Source organism: Mangifera indica, chromosome 12 (assembly GCF_011075055.1).
Source record: "Mangifera indica cultivar Alphonso chromosome 12, CATAS_Mindica_2.1, whole genome shotgun sequence".
Classification (NCBI taxonomy): domain Eukaryota; kingdom Viridiplantae; phylum Streptophyta; class Magnoliopsida; order Sapindales; family Anacardiaceae; genus Mangifera; species Mangifera indica.
The window spans coordinates 5,636,213-5,657,296 of NC_058148.1; the positions used below are offsets into that span (position 1 = coordinate 5,636,213).

Genomic DNA, 21,084 nt, shown 5'->3' on the forward strand with positions numbered 1-21,084 from the left:
AAAGTTTACATCTTCAATCTTCCCAACAATAGAGCCTCCATCAAACATGTACAAGTAATTATTGATCATTTTTCCTTATAAAATCACACAACTATTCTTGTACACTTTATACCAATCACTTCATCCCAAGGGCAGAAGCAACAGTAACTTAAACCCAACATTTTTTATCTTTCAAGGTCTAAGTCTCATCTGAACAAGTTGCCAAAAGAAAGTCATCATCAACCACATCAATTGTATCATCATTTAACTCATCATTCACCTTCTTGAAAGCAATCACATCCTTTCTCAATTGATTGCAAAATGCTTTACTACAATAAAAGCACTCTTTACTTTTGTAATCTCTACCTCTCGACTTAGAATCTTAGATCCTCTTTTAAATTCACTGTTCCTCTTTTGAATCATCCCTCAAACAAAACCCTCTATGGCTAGTGCACTATCATCAAATGATAAGTTCTCTATTCTCATCAACCTTTCATTTTCATGTAATACGACAATTACATCGTCTAATTTTGAAGTGACTTCCCTACTAACAAATTTTGAACTAAAGATTTATAGAACTAAGGCAAAGATGACTGCAACAACAAAGTTTTCTAACTTATCAACAGAAATAACTAACAATTAGTAAATTGATCTATTTAATTCATTCAAGTGATCGTAGAAACCCATATCTTCTTCCATCTTAAAAACATATAGATCCATCTTCAAACATAGTCTATTAATCAATGACTTCAATGCATAAATGCCCTCAAGTTTATCTCGCAAACCCTTTTATGTAATTTCAATCAACGCATTATACTTTATTATCCATCATTCCTATGTGGTTTGTTATAACATAAAATTACTTTTCCATCAAATAAAAACAAATCTTAAAATTTTAAATACTAGACCTACCTCTTAACATTTTGAACTCAGAACTCCTTCAAATCAAGCTTTCCTCTTCCCAAGTCACAAACCTTGGTCTGAACCCACTTGTTAGGATTTAAACCACACAACACCCAAATCCACAAATTATAAAAAGTAAGCCTAAACTAATAACATACACATATATATACAAATATTAGGTTCGACCCAATCAAAAGTGGTCTACTCCAAATTTAATTAACTAATTAATAAATCTTTACAACTATGTGGTTTTTAGAATGAGAAAATTCACAAAACTCCTTACTAGGACTCAAACCCAAAAAACCCAATTACACCCTTTACCACTCTTTATTCTATTGGTGTTTCTCACAATTTTTTTTTTATAGTCTAATCTAAAACAATGCAACCTAATTATAAGACAAAGTTCCCTTACAAATAATAGTAAACAAACTATGTGAGACAAATATATTTTTAAAAAGAAGAACCCTTTACAAATTTAATAAACAAATATGAAACAAAGATTTAAGACATAATCTCAACACTTCTATACTACAAACGGTTAGTTAAGAGATAATCCACAATGCTCCTCTGTTCCAAAACATGATACAGGTAAATAATTGTAGCCAAGTTAATCTGCAACTTACACTCCGAAGCATCAAAATGACAAATATATTCAATTTGGATAAATCAATATCCAAAATATTTTCATCAAGATTGTATATATTATGTGTGTCTAAAACAATGTGAAATTCTGGTATTTGTTAAAGTAAAAAGAAGAAATTGCACAGTACTTTGCTTTAACATCACTGTCATTGGTGTACCAGAAATTTCCTTTGTTATTCATAAATGATAATCAATGTTGTTTTTACAAGCATCAAGTACATATGGTTACAATTTGGAAAAAAAAAAAAAAAGAATCTGGTATCATTGGGTTTGTTATAACCCTTAACTACAGCCTCATTTAGCAGCACTACCTGTTGTCATAAAGGACTCACCGCAGCCACACTGTCCTTTTGAGTTGGGATTGATAAAAATGAACTCAGATCTGCAAAAGCAAATAAATTGAAGAATAAAAAAAATAAAATAAATATGAATTGAGATATCAAGTAGAGAAGAATTTGGAAACCAAAAACTTGATTATATTGTCCCAGAAAACCAAGTGCTAAAACAAAGTTGCTATGCGCTATGACTGCAGAGAACTTATTTGTTATATTAGCAATCATTGAGGATAGCTTAAAGAAGTCAATGGAAAAATCAAACATTTTCAATAATCAAACTAGTTGAGGATAATTGGGGCATGATGTCAGAATATTTATCTGTAAAGTTAAGCTCATATAACCCACCAACTGGGTATATACAAAAATCATAATCTACAAAACTAAAGAGGTGAACAAAATCAGTCAGGCTCAATAAATGACACCAGGTCTGAGGGATTCCCTTAATGTGAGAATACAACACCACCTAGAAAATCTAAGTAATATATATATATATATATATGTAAATAAATGTCACGTTATGCATACCACAATTATGTCGAACTTCACAGAAAACTTATTCAATTTCATACATAATTGAAAATCTATATGAACTGAGACAAATGTGTCAGATATTGTCTGTACCTGAGTTTGTCATCTACAAAATCCATCTTGGTGCCTATAACATGCATCAAGGCCTTTGGATCGATCAGTACCTTAACACCTTTGTCTTCAACCAACTCATCAAACTTTGCTTTTTCATCTGAATATTAGGATGGGGAAAGAAAATTATCAAATGTAAAGAAATACAGAGAAATGCAACCTTCTTAAGTGGACCAGTATAATAAACAGTCGCCGAATCTGAAGTCAATCAATTATATTATAACTGCCTAATATTTTTCAAACACTAAAATTTCTTTATACATGTTATTATAAAATGAGATCTAATCCTGTCATCCAGCAGTAACACGATTAGAAGCCTGCAAGCTACAACCCTTGCAAGACAACCCGTGCACACTGGAAAACTAGGATGAAAAGGAAAAGGGGATTGGATGGGAGAATCAAAGAATAAATTTCCCATGTGTGGCTTATTATGGCATTCCAATATAGTCTATGAAATATCAATTCATACAATTTTAACTAAAACTGGAGATTAGAGGTTTAGCTTTATACCTTACACACTCAAATTCTTAATATTAACTATGTTTTAGTAACATGAAGAAGCATCTGATGAAGAACCATATTATTCTTCATCTGGAAACCAACCACTGTATGAGTAAGGCAAATGCATTTGTAAAGTCTTGCCATAGATCTATTTTAATTCCTAACAAATTTTTTTCATGTTAAATATGCTGGAACCATTGATCAAACTAGCACATATCAAGATGGTGCTCTAACCCCATCCAACACCCCCCACACCAGAAAAAGATAATAATAAGGGGCAAATAACAAATTAAACAAACATTTAGAAAATTGCATATCCATCAACAAAGCTAACAACACTAAAATATAAAAAAAAAAAAAAAAAAAGCATCCACCCATTAAATAGTTTGTCGAATCCTTTTCATTCTTTTATTAACTTTCTTAAGGATACCTTATGAATAAATAAATGCCAAATATATCAGGTTTACAAATACATCCACCTGGACTCATGCCTAGGTCTTTTTAAAAATCTTCAAAATCCTAAATCTTGTTTCTGATATATATATATATAAACACCACTTTAAGCTTCTGGGTAATGTAGTGGATAATAAACATTAATCTTTGTAAACAAGGCAGGCAACAACGTCAAAAACTCAAAAAATGGTACATAGCTTTGTCATTTATTGTAAACAGATATGCTTCCTAAAATCAATTCACCAAAGCCTACAATCTGCCTTGACATCCGCATCAAATTAACAAAAACCATTTTACTAGTACAGCTTATTGTAGTTCCTTATTCTCAATATAACAATCCTGAATGTCCAAATATATCACTTTCTTCGTTTTTGGCATCCATAGATCCCTTGGCCTTTGCAATGTGCTTGCAAAGTTCAAACTTAAGACTCTTCCAGAACTTACTGTGCTTGCAGAGAATAATAAGGACCAACAAACTTATAACCGAATTCGAATTCAAACATTCATAAGACTTCAACATATAAAATAACAAAAATATTACAATTACTAGGGTAAACTGACAAACCTGCATAATTAAGCGTGTAGGATAAGCCATTGCAGCCACGAGCCTTGACGCCAAGTCGGAGGAAAGGGCGCTGTCGCTTCTGTAAGAGTTGACGGATTCTGGTGGCTGCGGCATCCGTGACGGTTAGGGCTTGACGGCGCACGGCGGTCGCCACCTTCTCGGCTAAAATTTTAGAAGATGAAGAAGCTGCCATTATTGATTTCTCAAAAAACAAATTTGGATTTGGCTACCTTTTCTTTCTCAAGTATAATTCCTGATTTCTATTGTCGTAAATATGTTCCGGTAATACCAATAACCAAGTTGGCGGTGAAGGCTACATTGCTGGTCTGGTAACCATACATGCAACTTTTTAATAATAAAAGAAATTAAAATTAGGAGTCAACTATTTGAATAATTACAAAAAAAAAAAAAAACTTATATAAATACGGAAATATTTTTAGGATTTCCTTTTTCTTATTTTATTTTTACAAATAAGGTCTAAATTTTAACGCTAATTTAAATAAGATATGAATTTTTAGTTATTATATAAAAATATAAAATCACAATTAATGATGGATAATAAAATATAAATTAAAAAATATATTTTAATAATATATAACCAATAATGAAGTATTGAACACATCTTATAAGTTCGTTGTTTTATTGGTTATATATTATTAAAATATATTCTATTACTTTATACTTTAAAATTGTTTTTAAAATTTAAAAGTAATTTTGAATTTAAAAATAATTAATATAATAATTAAATAATTTTTAGAAAATAAAAATTTAGAAATAATCAATTACTTCTAAATTTTAAAAATAATTAAAAATTGTTAATTGTTTTGGAATCACTGGGAAATGTTGAATATTTAACAGAATTATTTATTAAATTTTAGTATTTCATCTAATGTTCACTTGTAACAAGGATAAGACACATGAAAGATTCAACTCAAACTTTGTTATTGCATTGGAAAATTGACTCACCAACTATTCTTCTTAATCTTCTTTGATAGTTTTTTTTTTCCCTTTTCTAATGATTCGAATGAATTAAGCTCAATCTTAAATTGATCATTCTAGATTCAAGATGAGCTCAAACTAATTTTTATTCGAATTCAACTCAAATCTAATCCATTTCTAATGAAAATATTCTCCAAAAAATAAATGAGAAAATTATGTAACAAAACACTAACTATTTGTGTAACATCTACATTCTACTGACCACAAACAGTAATGTCTTCTTCAACTTACAATTTCCGGTAGCGAGCATGCTAAACCCTGAATGAAGAAGTTGTGTAAATTTTATTCAAAATCATCTTCTACTTTGCTATTGAGTTTTCAACACTGTAATTTAGCCATAAAAGCAATTTCAACATAGCCATGCAGATCAATTCCCATTCGCCATTCACCAATCACCATTCACCATTGGGTCAATTCTCAATAGCGAACAAAAGGATGCTTAGCTCATCTAATACCCATACCAAAGTGAAATCAAAATGCTACCGAAATAACTCCACAAATTTTTAAACATGGTAGTGTCATCACTTTTGTTTACATCTTGGCAGTTTTGAGGTGTTATGGGAACGTAAACTCACTAGTGAAGTGTACATTTTGACCGCGAGACATTTTGGATAAGCATAAAATGCGTAAGACTAGCTAGAGATAAAATCTATTAACAGTCCATTTGTTAGAATCCTCAACTCCGACCTCGCCTAGCAGCCTCTGAACTACTTGCTGTCATAAAGGATTCTCCACAACCACATTGCCCTTCTGAGTTGGGGTTGATGAAAACAAACTCAGATCTGCAATAAGAACAAAGTGGGGGAAAATTGGAAAACCAAACACTTGAGTTATCAACCTACGAATATTTAAGAACTAATGAAAAGTTGCCAAGCACTATGACTTCAAAGAACTTGTTTTGATTATCAGTGCAGTTTATTGGAAACAAAAAAAAAAAAAAAACTTAAGTTTACGAAAGAATGAGACAACATTTTTAAACATTAAACCAAGAAAGAGTCTAAATGGAACATAAAGCAAAATATAATTAACATATAATTTTTTACTTTAAGCTCATTTTATCAACAAACAAGGCTAACTAAACTAAATGATAAATGCCCAGTGGACTATGATAAATCAACATTCAAACATCCAAAGAGGGCAGTTATTCAATCAAGGCTCATATAGCAAATATACAATTCCACAGTAATGTCCTACTTCATAAAAAAATGCACGAGCACATATACAGTTGGAAATGAATATGTGACAGATACTGTTTGTACCTGAGCTTGTTGTCTACAAAATCCATCTTTGTTCCGATAACATGCATCAGGGCCTTTGGATCAATCAGTATCTTAACACCCTTGTCCTCAATCAACTCATCAAACTTGGCCTTCTCATCTGAATTTTTTACACAGGAACAGAATCTTATTAAATGTAAAGTAAGCCACAATAAAACCAAATTTTGAAGTAGACAAAAGAACAGGTACTAACCAGACACAAAGATGATACAATCATCGCCTAATTGTTTTAAACACTACATTGATTACAGTTGTATTCTTAAATAAGTTCTTATGGTGACTGCTATTCAACAGTAACACAATCAAAAGCCTGCAAACTACAACTCTTGAAGACAATCCATGCATTGTGTGACAGAGGGAAGGGGAGAACAAGAAAAAAGATTTCCAAAATCATTATTTATTTGGAATAGGTGCCCACAAAAAGCTATTAAAATATATAACTTAGTCATAAGGGATAACTTAGATTTCATGTCATAATTTTCAGCATTAATCATGTTTCAGCAATAAGGTGTAACAAGAAGGGAAAAACATCTAACCCCTGACACCTATTTTGGTGCAACAAGAAGAAAAAGAAGATCAATCATTTCTAATATGACTAGCAAGCTTGCTTCTAACTTCTAACCAATAACCAGCTGTAATTTTCTCCCCCCATGTTTCTCACACATTAAACACATCAGAAAAATTTGTGGAATGATTATGTCACAAAGATACTCCCACTCGTCCTCACCCAACCCTTGATCCCAAAAAGAAAATGTCAAATTAAATTTTAGTTACTCACAGAAAATCACATGCATCAACATATTTTCATCTCACCATAAACATACATAAAATTAAGCCTCCACCAATCCTCAATGCTCTGAAGAATCATAATTTTCTTTTACAGTTTCCACACAGAATCCCCAACTAAAACAAAAGACACAGAATACATGTTGAACACATCGAATTCAACATAAACACAATATCATTCATTCATGTCCCGGTTTCAACTTTTTTAACAACATTCCACTTCAATTCTCCATATATGTATTCACACATTAATCTCCACTTTTTAGGTTCATTTGTTAGGTGTTTTGCAACTTGCAAACAAAAGTAACTCAATAACGTTATAAAGTTTTATCATTTCTCCAAGATAACAAGCTCAGCTGCCACATTTCATTGCATTTTTGTAATCAATCTCAACAATCTTGACTACTGTAAAAAAAACTATAATCATTTTGATTCACATAATAACACGCCAGTTTGATACAATTATCCAATCCTAACATTCTTAAACTTCAAAAAATAAAAATCCATCCCGAATTCTTACCGGCATAATTGAGAGTGTAAGATAAGCCATTGCAGCCGCGAGCCCTGACGCCAAGACGAAGGTACGGCCGTTGGCGCTGCTGTAGGAGTTGACGGATTCTGGTTGCTGCAGCGTTCGTTACGGATAGAGCTTGGCGTTTAACGGCCGGCGCTACCTTACTTGCTAAAACTTTGGAAGATGAAGAAGCTGACATTTTCCTTCATCAAAAAGCCATCTTTTTTTTCATATTTAGCTGCAAGGGGATTCCAGAAAGATGTGGAAGACGGCTTGAGACTTCGATTCGAATGAATGGGATTTTCATTAAGCCCCAATGATCTTCCTGATTTCATTAACCCCCAAGGTTTGTGAAATTCTTGTCATGCTAACGTGTTTGTTTTATAAAGAATTTATGTGGGTACATTTAGTGGACAAAACTCCCCATCTGCTGCCACCGATAACGACACTTTCAACCTATGAAACTATGACCACTAGATCTTCATCTATACAACATGATTTCTCATCAATAAAGATGTTTCTCGGTCAATTCAAATGAATCAGTAAGTCTTCATTGATAAGAAATAACATCAAAAAGATGAAGATCTGATGGTCGTAGTTTCGTGGGTTGAAAGTGTCATTATTGATGGTCAGAGAGAGAGGAAGAAAATAAACTTGAGGTTTAGGACAAAATGTTATTTTTCAAAGTTAGAAAATTTTAAGTATAGGTAAAATTGTTAGTTTTTAAAACCTAGAAGAGAAAATATAATGAATTTTATAATTTTTAATATTATTAGTAAAATAACGATTTCACCCTTACATTTAATAAAAAAATTTAACAATCATTAGTTTATAGGTAGGTGTTTAAATTTTTTAACTGTCATAAATGTATTTTTAAAATTAGCTAAAACTTAGGTGGGAAATATTTTTTTGGCTATCAAACTTACGAATTTAACATACAAGAGATAACTAGTCAATAGACATCGACAAGTTATGTAATCAATGATTGGATACATTGTTTGTCGACAAGTCCATTTTTCTATTCTCGTAATATCACTTTCCATGATTATGAAATTATTAGCTACAACTGGAATGCAATTTTCCTCCTACCATTTCTAGAGCATACAATAACCAAGATTCATTTACAATTTTTGTATCTAGTTACACATGTAATTTTTGCTTTCTCTCGTATAAATTCAAAATTGTATAGAGATAACTTTTTGACATGACACTTTGAGCATTCACATTGTAACTCTGTCAAAAGTTTAATTCGATCAATCAACAATATAACCTTGAACATCCCGACACAACGCAATAAAAGAAATAAGTTAGAAGAAATGAACCTTAAACATTAAAATAATGAATTTAAACCTTGGCCAAATCAACTAAAACACCTTGTTTGTCCATTATTCATGCAAATATGTTAAATTAAAGTTGGCCAAATATAGATAAATTTGGTTGAAACCTTACATTTTGTCAAATGGATAATCCTTTGTTGGAAAAACTAGACCATCTCCTTTTTTGGCCAACTTTCTTCGTTGATCTTATATTTCTAGTTAAAGCTATGAATTTCGATAAAAAAATATAGGTTTAGATTATCCTAGTTTTCCAACCAAAACTCATGGATCTAACTGGAGACTACAACGACTAAACTTATGTACTTTTTAAATGATTATTTCAAGAGTAATGTTATATGTATAAACAATAGTATGTCACAATATGATTAAATAGTTTTACATTAAAGATAAAGTAACAACCAATCAAATATTGATATATTATTATTTACATATAAAATTATATACACTAGTTTTTTTAGGTAAATAACTGTCTACGTCATTTATATATATAGCTTTTATTTTAATTTCAAATGCTTTAACAAACTTATACAACTCAATTAGCAATAATATAGTAGTTAATCGTTAAAAAAAAATTATTTGATGACATAAGAAGTAAAATATATCAATTTGTAATTAAAATAGACAAAATTTTATCCGCTTAAACCTTTTTAGGCAAACATACAGTCATTTTACCTTTATAAGTAAATTTATTTGTAATTTCAAAAATACTCTCCCGGCCCTGTAGGTGTCATACAGGGTGTGTAGGCACGGGAAGGAATGCTTAAGTGCGTGCGGAGTGCGCGGGGTGCGTGCGGAGTGCGCGGGGTGCGTGCGGAGTAAAATTATACGCATCATTATTTAATATAATATATAATATGCCTATAATATTTAATATAATATATAAAAAATAATAATAATAATTTTTAAATATTATATCATATTATTTAATAATATATATATGTATTATTAAATAATATAATATAATATTTAAAAAATATATAATAATATAATATATATTTAAAAATTATTATTTTTATTTTTTTATATTATATTAAATATTATAGACATATAATTAAATATTATAGGCATATTATATATTATATTAAATAGTGATGCTTATAATTTTACTCTGCACGCATCCCGCGCACTCCGCACGCACCCATACACTCTGTACGCACTTCGCACGCACCCACGCACTTTGTACGCACCCATGTACTCTGTCGCACCCGCACATATCCACGCACTCACGCACCCTGTACGACCCTTGACATTTCACACACGAAATGGTTAAAAATGATGTAATAAGCTAGAGGGTATTTTTGGAATTACAAAAAAAATTTGCTTATAAAAGTAAAACTACTGTACGTTTGCCTAAAAATGTTTACACGGAAAAAATTTTGTCGATTTTAATTAATATCTCATTTTATTTCTTACCAACAGTTATATTTAATATAATTTCTCTTTGGTCTACTTAGTAAAGTAAAATCAAAATCTTCAACTCAATCAAGTCTAGACAATAGAAAAGCCTGAAGATTCAAGCAAGGTCAACAACAGATTATTATTACAAAAAGGCTAAAGGACTATTTTCCACCCCCAATTTTAAAAGCACATCTTTAACAGTTGAAAAATTCAAATACTCATTTATGGGCTAACTTCTGTTAGAAACAAGGATAAAAACGTAATTTATCAATAATATTAAAAAATATCAAATTAATTAATTTTCTCTCTTATGTTTTAAAAGTTAACAATTTCATCAATTTCTAAAGTTTTCTAACTTTGAAAGTCACATTTCCCCCCTCCAAATCTAGGGCTTTTTTCTTCACCCCTCCACCCACCATCTCTGACACCGATGACCTCTCATTTTCATCCTCTTCACCTCTCCGATCGAATCCAACCATTGATGATGACAGATGATCCATCTGGATTTGACAAAAATCGTTATTGTCGACGAGTGGATTCGACCAAAAAGGTGAAGAAATGGAGGCGACAATGGTTTACATTGAAAAAGGGAGGTCGTCAGTGCCAAAGGTGGTGATCGGAGGGGTGAAGAAAAAAATCCTAGATTTGGGGGAAGGGGGAAATGTGATTTTTGAAAGCTAAAAAACTTTAGGTAGAGGTGAAATTATTAGTTTTTAAAACCTTAAGTGGAAAATTTAATAGATTTTATATTATTTTAATATTATCGATAAAATAACGATTTTATCTTTATTTCTAATAGAAAATTCTAATAGAAGTTAATCTATGAGTGATTGTTTGAATTTTTTAACTGTTATAGGTGTGTATTTACGATTGTGCTAAAACTTGGCTAGGAAATAGTCCTTTGGCCTTACATTAACAAAAGGCCAAAAGACTTATTATCATCTAAGGTATAGTGAAATCTCAAACACATACCCGTCAATTTTCAAAAACTCAAATACTCACTTATCACTTAACTTTTATTAGAATTTTTTGTTTTACTTATAATATTAAAAAAATTATAATTTATCATTTTTTTCCTCAGATTTTGAAAACTAACAATTTCATTCAATTTTCAAAACTTTTTCACGCCCAAATCCCTAGGTTTCTTCCCTCTCTCTTCGGCGACCATTCGATGATGGTGAAAGCAACAAACGTCTCTTCGTCTTAGTCAACAAAGAAGTCTATTCATCGATGTTTCTTCTTCATTGATAAAGATGAACAGATGTGTGTCATTGTCTCCTCTTAGGTGTCATCATTGCCAGATGGTCGTTGAAGAGAGAGAGTTGGAGAGGGGGACGCTACTTTTTAAAACTAGAAAAGTTTTGAAAATAAGTTAAAATTGTTAGTTTTCAAAACTCAGGGGAAAAATAGAATAAAATTATAATTTTTTAATATTACTAGTAAAATAACGATTTTACTTTTAATTCTAATAGAAAATTTTAACGGAAATTTGGTGATGGGTGGTTGTTTGAGTTTTTGAAAGTTAGTTTTAGAATATGTTTAGGATTCACCATACTTTTGGGTGGGACTAAGTCTTTTGGCCTAAACAAAAATATGGTTGGTAGGTGACTGAAGCTTTTGTCATGTAACACGAGCACCTAAATGTCATTTAAATTCCAATACCAACTGCCCAAAGATCCCACAGGCACTCGCTCGCTGTAGTTTGGGGGAGATCACATAGCAGACTCATTTCTTTCTCTGTAACATCTCTCTTTCTTCTTTCCCCTTAATTTTTATTTTTTTTACTTATGTGGTTCTTTTGCAAGCCCCTTGTTTTGTTTGTTTTGATCTTTATGTGTTGATAAATTGGTTATTTGTTAATCTGCTCGACTCATTTATACCAAAACAGCATAACCCTTCGCGGGATTTTTTTTTCTTATATTGAGTTGTGATTGTTGCTGTAACTTATGGCTTGTTTGTGATTACATCATTTATATTGAAGTGTAAAAATGGGATCTTTGATAATTTTGAACGCAGGTTATGTTATATAAAGTTGATTGATTTTTCTTTCTTTAGGTGGTTTTGGGATACAAAAAACTAATGATATGTTAAATTCAGTGTTTTAATTCATTTTCTATCCTAGTTATTAGAATATAGTATGCATGAATTTGTTGACTAATAAGGTTTTAGGACTCTAGAGTCCTGAGTTTCAAACCAGGTAAATGCTGCTACAGATTTTCAGTTTGCCAATATGATCAATTTTTTATCTCTTTTGGTCTTTTGTGTACATGTTTCTTTGGTCCTTTGTGTACATGTTTGTAGTACATTTATCCAAGTGTGCAATTCTTGAAATGGTTTTGGAAAACATTTGATTCATGAGCATGACGAGATTTGGTGTATGTGATACCTATTATAACTAGAACATTAGTGTTAATGGCAGGATTATATTTTAATTCTGTAATAAGTGTGCGAGTGCGAGATATGGTTTTAGAACTTTGTGAATTGTTGACTTATTATTGATTAAGCAAAATATTGCTCTGAAGATGAATTCGAAAATTGAAGATCATAGATATGCTTTCTTCAAGTTTCACTTTTAAGTGCAGGTGTATATAACTGTGTGTGTAAGTTGCATCTGAATATTATCTGATTTTTAAATGAAGCAAATCAGTTTTATCCTTTCCTTTGAACTGTAGAAGCTCTTCTCAGTTTAAAGATGCTAGCACCTGTTGATGAATTGTTCCCTAGCATTTACATCCTTAGTTATAAGCACAGATGTTGTAGTTGATGCATGTTAGCATCATTATGGAGGTGTCTTTCTGAATTCAAAGATCTTTTGATTCTTGATGTGTAGTGGTTTCTTTGTACTAGTTTTCGAAGTCATTTAATAGATTCACCGATGTCTCAAAACGCCTGTAATGTATGCTGCAGCTGCCGACATCCATGAGTGGAGCTATAGTTCAGTATTCTGGTTATCTCTTACAATGAAAGGCATTTCAGTTCATTGGTAGTTACAGTGATGAATGCTGACTAATGCTCCCTCTACTCGGGAAGAATAGAAGACGTTATGATAATTTTAGTGCTTTCATATTTTCCTATTAATCAACAGAAATTTTGTATGTCTCCTTGCATATGAGAATTTTCCTGATTATTTATGCTTTTAATCAAATTTCAAGTAAAAAGATGTTGGCAGAAGTAAATTAGCTGCCTTTTTCCAATTTAGGAATTGTCTGTGAAGATTGCACATGAAGTCAACTCCACTAACATCTTCAGATACTTAAATGTCAGTTGCAGTTGTATAATTTTCACCTTTCTACTTGAACTGTTGTCACATTGTTGGCATTGCATCTCTCTCTCTCTCATGTTAGTTTAGAATCCTATAAAGCCGCAAAGTGTTGAGACTTTCACAAGATAAGCTGCTTTCTTTTGTTTAATGATGTTACTTTCTGGTTTCCTCCATTATCAAGCATGTTTTAACCCTTCCATGGTAAAATTTACCATTCATATGCCGGGTTTGTTTGGACAGTGTTCTACCTTCGAAGAATTTCTGTAGCTGATTTGTTTTCTTACTTAAATGAAAGCCCAGAAATGTGTGCTTGACTCCATCTATCTACTATTTACTCTGTATATTTCATATTGGCTATTGGTTCAGGTGTAAAAATGTCAGCTGTAAGACTTCCAACATCCTGTTTAGTCAAAACTGCAGCACCAAGCAGAACTTCTCCCTTATTCAATTGTGCAATCCCAAGCAGATCAAGCGCATTTGTTAAGAGCCCTGCCTCTCTTGGTTCTGTAAAAAGTGTTTCAAAAGCGTTTGGCTTGAAGTTTTCCTCCTTCAAAGTGTCAGCAGCTGCTTACAAAGTGAAACTGATTTTACCAGGTGGCGAGGAATGCGAATTTGATGCTCCTGATGATGCTTACATCCTCGACTCTGCCGAAGCTGCTGGAGTGGATCTTCCATACTCGTGCAGGGCAGGTGCCTGCTCTACTTGTGCCGGGCAGGTGATTGAAGGCTCTGTGGACCAATCGGATGGATCATTCCTCGATGACAAGCAGATGGGGAAGGGTTATCTGCTAACCTGCATCTCATATCCCAAATCGGACTGTGTGATTCAGACACACAAGGAAGGTGAGCTTTTCTAATTAATGTTTTGAGCTTTACTTCTTGCTTAGTGAGTGAAAACGAAGGCTGCATTCAGTCTGTAACACTCAACAATACTTTTAACCAAGGTGGCAATGTTGGCCACATGATATTTGGGATAGTCTTTGAATTTATAAATGTGATGATTGTGTTGCTGCTTTAAAATTCATATAGAGTTATGTTTGGTCAATTTAGCAGCTAGGGCTAGTTTATTCAAACTTGAAAACAAACTTGGCTCAAACAAGTTTGAAACGAACTTGTCCTAAATGAATTTAAGTTTGAATTTGAACCTAAGAGTTAAATATTTTCAAATTCGAACTCCAACCTTAGGAGTATTCAACTTACCAGTCTAAAAAATTTTGATAGGAATAAATTAAAATAATATCTTTTTAACTAATATTCATCAAAACCACAAAATTTTAGTTATTTTTTGTCTAACTATAGTACTGAACTAAGCTTAAAACTCAATTTAAGTTCAAACTCAAACTCAACTTCTCGAACTTGAGTTCAACTCCCTTTAAGCAAGTCAAGCGTGAGCTTAAACAAGTTGAACTCACTTCGATTTGAATCTAACTCTATTAGAAGCCCAATGTGAATTAATAGGCCACCAAAAAATATCAGATAATTGACATTAATCTTGCCACCCATATCTATCACATGGACCTTACATTGAGAGATTTGGAACTTATTTTTCAGATTTCACTTTAAAAATTGGAAAAAAAAAAAATAAGAATTTGCAATAGATATTAACATTTTTGAAAAATGTTTTGGCATAATGCAAATTTCATATAGTAACATTATTCCTTATAACTCAATGAGCATAACATGTTCTATTGGCCTGATTATGTTAACAATTAAAAGATATTAAGATTCTGGTGATCAAATCGCTCAGCAATCCAAGAGACATAATAAACAATTGGCCACTACCCAGAAATTTTAAATTAAAGCTTTCTTCCCAACATGGTGTAAAGAAAATAAAACAAGTAGGAACTAGTTTTCCATCAATGTTTTTCAGGGGAAAGAAAGAAAAATACAAATATTGGATTGTCTAGGTGTTGGTAGCCCTGGTGTAAATTTGCTGGCTGGCATGAGCAGCTATCATTCTAATGGAACCTCTGGCCATCAATTCCTTAATTGCTCGGCGTGCGAGTGAACCATTAATCTGAAAAAAAGAAAAATACTAGGATAAACATAAATTCATTGCATCATATAAAGTCAATCAGTTGTTTAAGATAATTGAAGAATCTACAAGAATGAGGCCTGATTCCTTGGGCAACTAATTCTTTCCCAAAATAATTTCTAAGTTAAACATATAAAGTCCCAAATGGCGCAAACAAGAGACCATTTTTTTTTTTTGGTAAGCAATTAATTAGAGGGTTTCACAAGCGTAACAAAAGTTTGAATCCAAAACAGCTTCCTAGAAAAGAGACATTCTTTCTTATTAGAAATATTATTAGATAATCCTACAACCCATTACAAAGGCTCCTCCTCAAAATATATCAACTAAAATATGATATAGTTATGGCTAAGATTAAAATCATAATTTTATCAAGAAAAAGATTTAAACTCAAAACTTCTTTCTCTGCTGGCACTATTATACTTGTTTGCGTATGCAATTTCTTTAGCCATCTTTTAATCTCAGAAGCTAAAAAAATTCGCTGAAAGGAAATCAAAATTTGCAGAATAACTTTATTTCCTTTTAACTTCCCATTCCAAGAGGAACCTCAAAATACATAACAATACTCCATCAGCAATCCATGATATTTCTACTTTACAAATCTAGTTTGTAAACAAAATAGATGCTCAAAGACATTGTGCAGCAGAAATTGCTAATTCCAAAACCTAGCAATCAACAACTATTTAGTATTCCAACTAGCTCAAAGGTTAGATTACAGGATCAACCTAGTATACAGAAACAAGTGAATGGAGATATTACAAATTATCAATGGACATAATGATGATACAGTAATAACACAAAATGACGAGAAAGAAACTGATAGTGAGTAACATACCCTCAATCTATCAGACAAAATTGAAGGAGTAATAAGCTTGTACTTGGGAACTTCACTAAGAAGCTTGTCATAAGTTGCCTGATCAAACAAAACCATGTTGTTCACCTTCTCCTTTTGCTTTCCTTTGCTCCATTTCTGAAAAAACAAAAAACATTATTCTCAGCACAAGCTACTTTAAAAACAACTTGAAAAAACTAAATATCTAACTGCAAGAAATTTCCATCCTTTCCCAGAACACCCAACAAGTTCCACAAAGCACCAAAACAAAATCATCCAACAGAAACAAAAAACTAGAATCCATGTTTACAAATAGAAAACACCAACACCATGGTAATTCATTCGCCAAAAATAAAGTTTTCTAATAAATTTATGAAATTTCAATCACATCTGAAAACTTATGGAGATTGCGTTTCAATATCACAAGTTCAATATTTTAGGCTAAAACTAAGGTTTTTAAATTCATGACAGCAATTTTGGAGTTCAAAATACAAATTCAAATAACTAGCAATGCCAATGCACAAGGCAAACCCACAAACCTAGCAGAAAGCAAAACCTAAATCAGTTACCTTCTTCTTCTGTTTTCCACCGCCGGATTTCGCTGGCTTCGATGACGGCGGTGGAGCCTTATCCTTCTTCGGCGCCTACAATGAATACCGATAAATAAATCATTTAGAACTATAACAGACAAACAATAGAAAGAATATTGATAATTTTTTTCTTTTTTTCTGTTTTCGTACCATTCCAGCTTACGACCGAGTTCCTTGAGTTTGGGTTTTAGATCAAAACAAAGAAATTTATTGCGAGGTTGCAGTGACTTAGCTGCGGAGGATTTCTAGCGCCTAGGGTTTATGAAGAGCGACCGGAACAAAAGGAGGGTGTTTGGATACTTGGGCAGCTTTATTCGGTTCGGGTTTTGCGGGAATGGACCATCCGTGGATTTTAATTATGGTTTTCTCTAGAGCGGCACACGAATTTACTAAATAGTAGGCCTAGATATGATTCGAATCGATTTAGTTTCAAAAGTCGATTCAAATCGAACTCAAACCAAAAGATTTGATTAGTTTTTAATTAAAGTCGAACTTGAGCCAACAGATGCTTGATTCGGTTTAGTTTGAATTCAGTTCGAATGAAAAATGCCCTAGTGTAGTTTTTTATGATGATACTCTTGCTCTAGTTGCAAGAGACTCAATTGTGACCACAGTAAGAATTCAATCAAATTATCTTCAACATGTTTTTCACATTTTCATATTTTTTAGATTTTATTTTTGTTTTACCATCCTCTAAATAGAGAGGTCATTTTCGGAATGTTCCAACTGGATATACATATGAGATGATCTCTAATTTTCAATATAGTCTGGATATAACCGAACTGGCTTAGTATTGAAAGTTGATTTGGTTCAATTTATTTTGACTCAAATTTTTTAGCTCGTTTTTCAATGTGAGTCAAATTAGAGTCGAGGGGTGTTCAGACTCAGCTCGGCCCAAATCCACCTCTACTAAATAGCCTCATTCTTGTTCAAATAAAATAAATAAATAAAAGCTAAAAATAAAATATAATGTATATTATTTGTTTTGTCACACTCTCAGCTTGCAACATTATCGAAATAACAAATTTTAAATTAAATATTATATAAAATAAAATAAAAAATATAATGTTACTCTTGTTATGTTATATTGGTAATTTAAATACAATAAAAATATGTGTATATATTTTTTATACACAATTTATATACACAGATAATGTGTCATCATGTGATTGATTAACATTTAATCACATGATAATATATCATCTGTATATATAAATTATCTATTAAAAATATGTACATATAATATTACTAATTTAGATATCATTTAACATACCATTTATGATATAATTAATATTCACCTAATATGAGTTTGTGGGTAATAACAAAACAAGAAAGAATTTTTATTTGATTTTATAGAATTAATAAAACAAAATTGAATTAACAGAGGTGATATAGTAGTAATTTGATTATCATGTCTATTTTAAATTATTTAAATAAGTTTAATTTTGTAACAATTTAATAATTATTTATTAAATTTTTATAACAAAAATATCATCAATTTCAACTAAAATAACAGGTAATATCAACCTTATTTTAGAAAAAAAAAATTGACAATAAGATAAGAACTTGAAAAGAATTAATTCAATTAATTAATTTTATAATTTGACGATATAGAAAAATCTTAATATATTATTAACATAAATAATATTTTAAAAAATTCACAAAGTAAACATTTTAACAAAAGCATGTTAGTTTAACAAATTTATACCTTAACGATCCTTTTTAAGAGCATTATAGTAAAATAATTATTTAATATTTTTTATTAATGTTAATTAAACAAAATAATTATTTATATATATATTAATTTTATTAAATATAATAATAATTTATACACAGTTATCTTCTATAATAAAACTATGTATATAACTCTTGTACACAATTTTATAACAAATAATAATGTGTCATAATGTGATTGAATATTATTTTATCTTTAATTTTTAACTATTTAATTATATGATGATACATTATTATTTATGTACAAAGTTGTGTATATAGTATTACTCTTTCTTCTAAGTGTATTATCGTTATGGTAATCTTACAATATTGACGCCACTAGCATTAGGTATTAAGTAGCAAGGGAAAGAAAAACTACAAACCTTAAAAGAGAAATGTTCATTTTTCAAACTATAAGTTGAAGAGGGAGGACGGGTAGAATGATAGATTTTTAAATCTATGAAGAAAAATATAATAAAACTTTAGTTTTTTAAAATTTTTATTAAATGATAATTTTACTCATAATCTTAACTGAGATTTTTAACAAAAATTAACTCATGTGTAAGTATTTAAGTTTTTGAAAATTGACAGATGAGATTTTAAGATTACATCAAACCTTTGGTGGAAACAAGTCTTTTGGCCTTGAAATTTTTACAATTAAATTGGTTCGCTTATGTAAATTTATTACACTTTTCAAATATTAAAAATTTATACCACAAAGATAGTATAATATCTAAATTACATTTATCTTCAACTTTAGGTAAAGGTAGTCAACCCAGTATTCTCGTCAATCTGTTTTTTCACAGATATATAATTTAAAATTTGAATTCATTCTTGATTTTTTTAACTAAAAACTCTTTAAACCCTATATGTAACTAAAAAATTCAACTATTAAGAATCAACAATTCAGAATTTGAGTTCATTTTTTATGTCTTATGTGGACAAAATAAAGTTGTTCACGAGATATGATAAAAATACAGAAATTTTTATGTGAGTAAATAATAATCTTGTAAGGATTCACACTTGGGTCAAATGTAAAGATATTTTAGAAAATGTTCGAATATTTATGGTATAAATATTTAGAATGTAAAAAATATAATAAATTAAAATTTTGAGTTTCCCACATATTAAAGTATGGCTAAGTTTGATTATAGTAATTGTTCCTTTCCCAATTTGTCAGTATATGAAACAGTTATTATATAATAATATTATACATTTCACTTAATTTGGAAAATTTATAGCATCACTCTTTTCCTTTGTAATTAAAAAAAAAACATTTTTTTAACTCTTTTAATGTTATTTATATATAGGGATGTGTATGATTTGGTTTAATGTGATTTAATAATTTTTTTAAACTAAATTAAAAACGATTTGAAAATTTTTTTAATCAAACCAAACCATTTTAAGTTTCAACTCAAACCAAACCAAACTGAAAGTATAGTTTAGTCCAGTTTAAACCTATTAAAATGATTCATTTTTAAATATATATTATTTAATAAAATTGATTGAATTATAATTTTTTAGAACATAATATACACATGTTAAATATATATGAAATATATATACAATATACATATAAAAAAATGATATAATAAATATGAAAAAACAAGTTGTACATCTAATTATTTATTGAAAAATTATGTTAAATATATATATATATATATATATATATATATATATATATATATATATATATAATTGGACCCTAGATGTTTTGATTATGTCAAAACTAAGTTTAAAATTGTTAATTTCTATTTAATGAGTTAATTAAATCCATGACACAAAATTTTTATTACTAAAGGATTAACAAAATTTATGTTTTCAACTTTTCAGATTAGGATGCCCATCCCTAAATGTGAGGCGCCAGTTCCTTTGCTCGTCTCATGTTCATCCTTGCAAGTTTGAAGCTCCTGAGAATTTTTGCTAAATGAATAAGGATGCCTATCTCCTTTCTTCGGATGCCTATCCCCATGACTGGGATGCCCATCCTTTCACATCTAAAGTATTCTAAAATTTTAAAGGTGTAAGGTAGGATACTTGTCCTAGAAGAAGCAACACTCGTTCTTTAAGTGATGCATTTCAAAAATTCACCCATTGGGTGTCTGATTCAAAGTCACCAAAGTCAGAATGTGTAAAAGGATGTCCATCCCTCAAAATAGGACGTTCATCCCATTGTGTTTTTAAGGCCAAGACATCATTACAAGACTCGACGGATACATTATCCCAACAAACAATCATTTGAGCCATTTTAGTCATCCAAGACTATAAATGGAAGACTCTTTAATAGGGAATAGGTTAAAAATCATTTATGTAAAATCTTATATTCA

At 30.6% G+C, this 21,084-nt stretch overlaps 4 protein-coding genes across 4 annotated transcripts; 1 reads left to right on the forward strand and 3 right to left on the reverse strand.

Annotated features, from left to right (window-relative positions):
- Positions 1 to 1,673: 1,673 nt before the first annotated feature.
- Positions 1,674 to 4,357, reverse strand: LOC123192609 (iron-sulfur assembly protein IscA-like 1, mitochondrial). Its single transcript, XM_044605220.1, has 3 exons — positions 4,018 to 4,357; positions 2,481 to 2,598; positions 1,674 to 1,906 (listed from the first exon to the last, which is right to left on the reverse strand). The coding sequence occupies exons 1-3, from the start codon at positions 4,208 to 4,210 to the stop codon at positions 1,819 to 1,821; spliced, it is 399 nt and encodes a 132-aa protein (XP_044461155.1). The 5' UTR covers positions 4,211 to 4,357; the 3' UTR covers positions 1,674 to 1,818.
- Positions 4,358 to 5,482: 1,125 nt separating this feature from the next.
- On the reverse strand, positions 5,483 to 7,943 carry LOC123192565 (iron-sulfur assembly protein IscA-like 1, mitochondrial). The gene is made up of 3 exons (XM_044605153.1): positions 7,600 to 7,943; positions 6,276 to 6,393; positions 5,483 to 5,798 (listed from the first exon to the last, which is right to left on the reverse strand). The coding sequence occupies exons 1-3, from the start codon at positions 7,790 to 7,792 to the stop codon at positions 5,693 to 5,695; spliced, it is 417 nt and encodes a 138-aa protein (XP_044461088.1). The 5' UTR covers positions 7,793 to 7,943; the 3' UTR covers positions 5,483 to 5,692.
- A 3,970-nt stretch (positions 7,944 to 11,913) lies between these two features.
- LOC123192186 (ferredoxin, root R-B2-like) lies at positions 11,914 to 14,610 on the forward strand. The gene is made up of 2 exons (XM_044604650.1): positions 11,914 to 12,067; positions 13,957 to 14,610. The coding sequence occupies exon 2, from the start codon at positions 13,965 to 13,967 to the stop codon at positions 14,445 to 14,447; it is 483 nt and encodes a 160-aa protein (XP_044460585.1). The 5' UTR covers positions 11,914 to 12,067; positions 13,957 to 13,964; the 3' UTR covers positions 14,448 to 14,610.
- A 677-nt stretch (positions 14,611 to 15,287) lies between these two features.
- LOC123192437 (40S ribosomal protein S25-4-like) lies at positions 15,288 to 17,351 on the reverse strand. Its single transcript, XM_044604989.1, has 4 exons — positions 17,195 to 17,351; positions 17,024 to 17,098; positions 16,458 to 16,592; positions 15,288 to 15,607 (listed from the first exon to the last, which is right to left on the reverse strand). Exons 1-4 carry the CDS (start codon positions 17,195 to 17,197, stop codon positions 15,494 to 15,496), a joined length of 327 nt encoding a protein of 108 aa, XP_044460924.1. The 5' UTR covers positions 17,198 to 17,351; the 3' UTR covers positions 15,288 to 15,493.
- Positions 17,352 to 21,084: the final 3,733 nt, after the last annotated feature.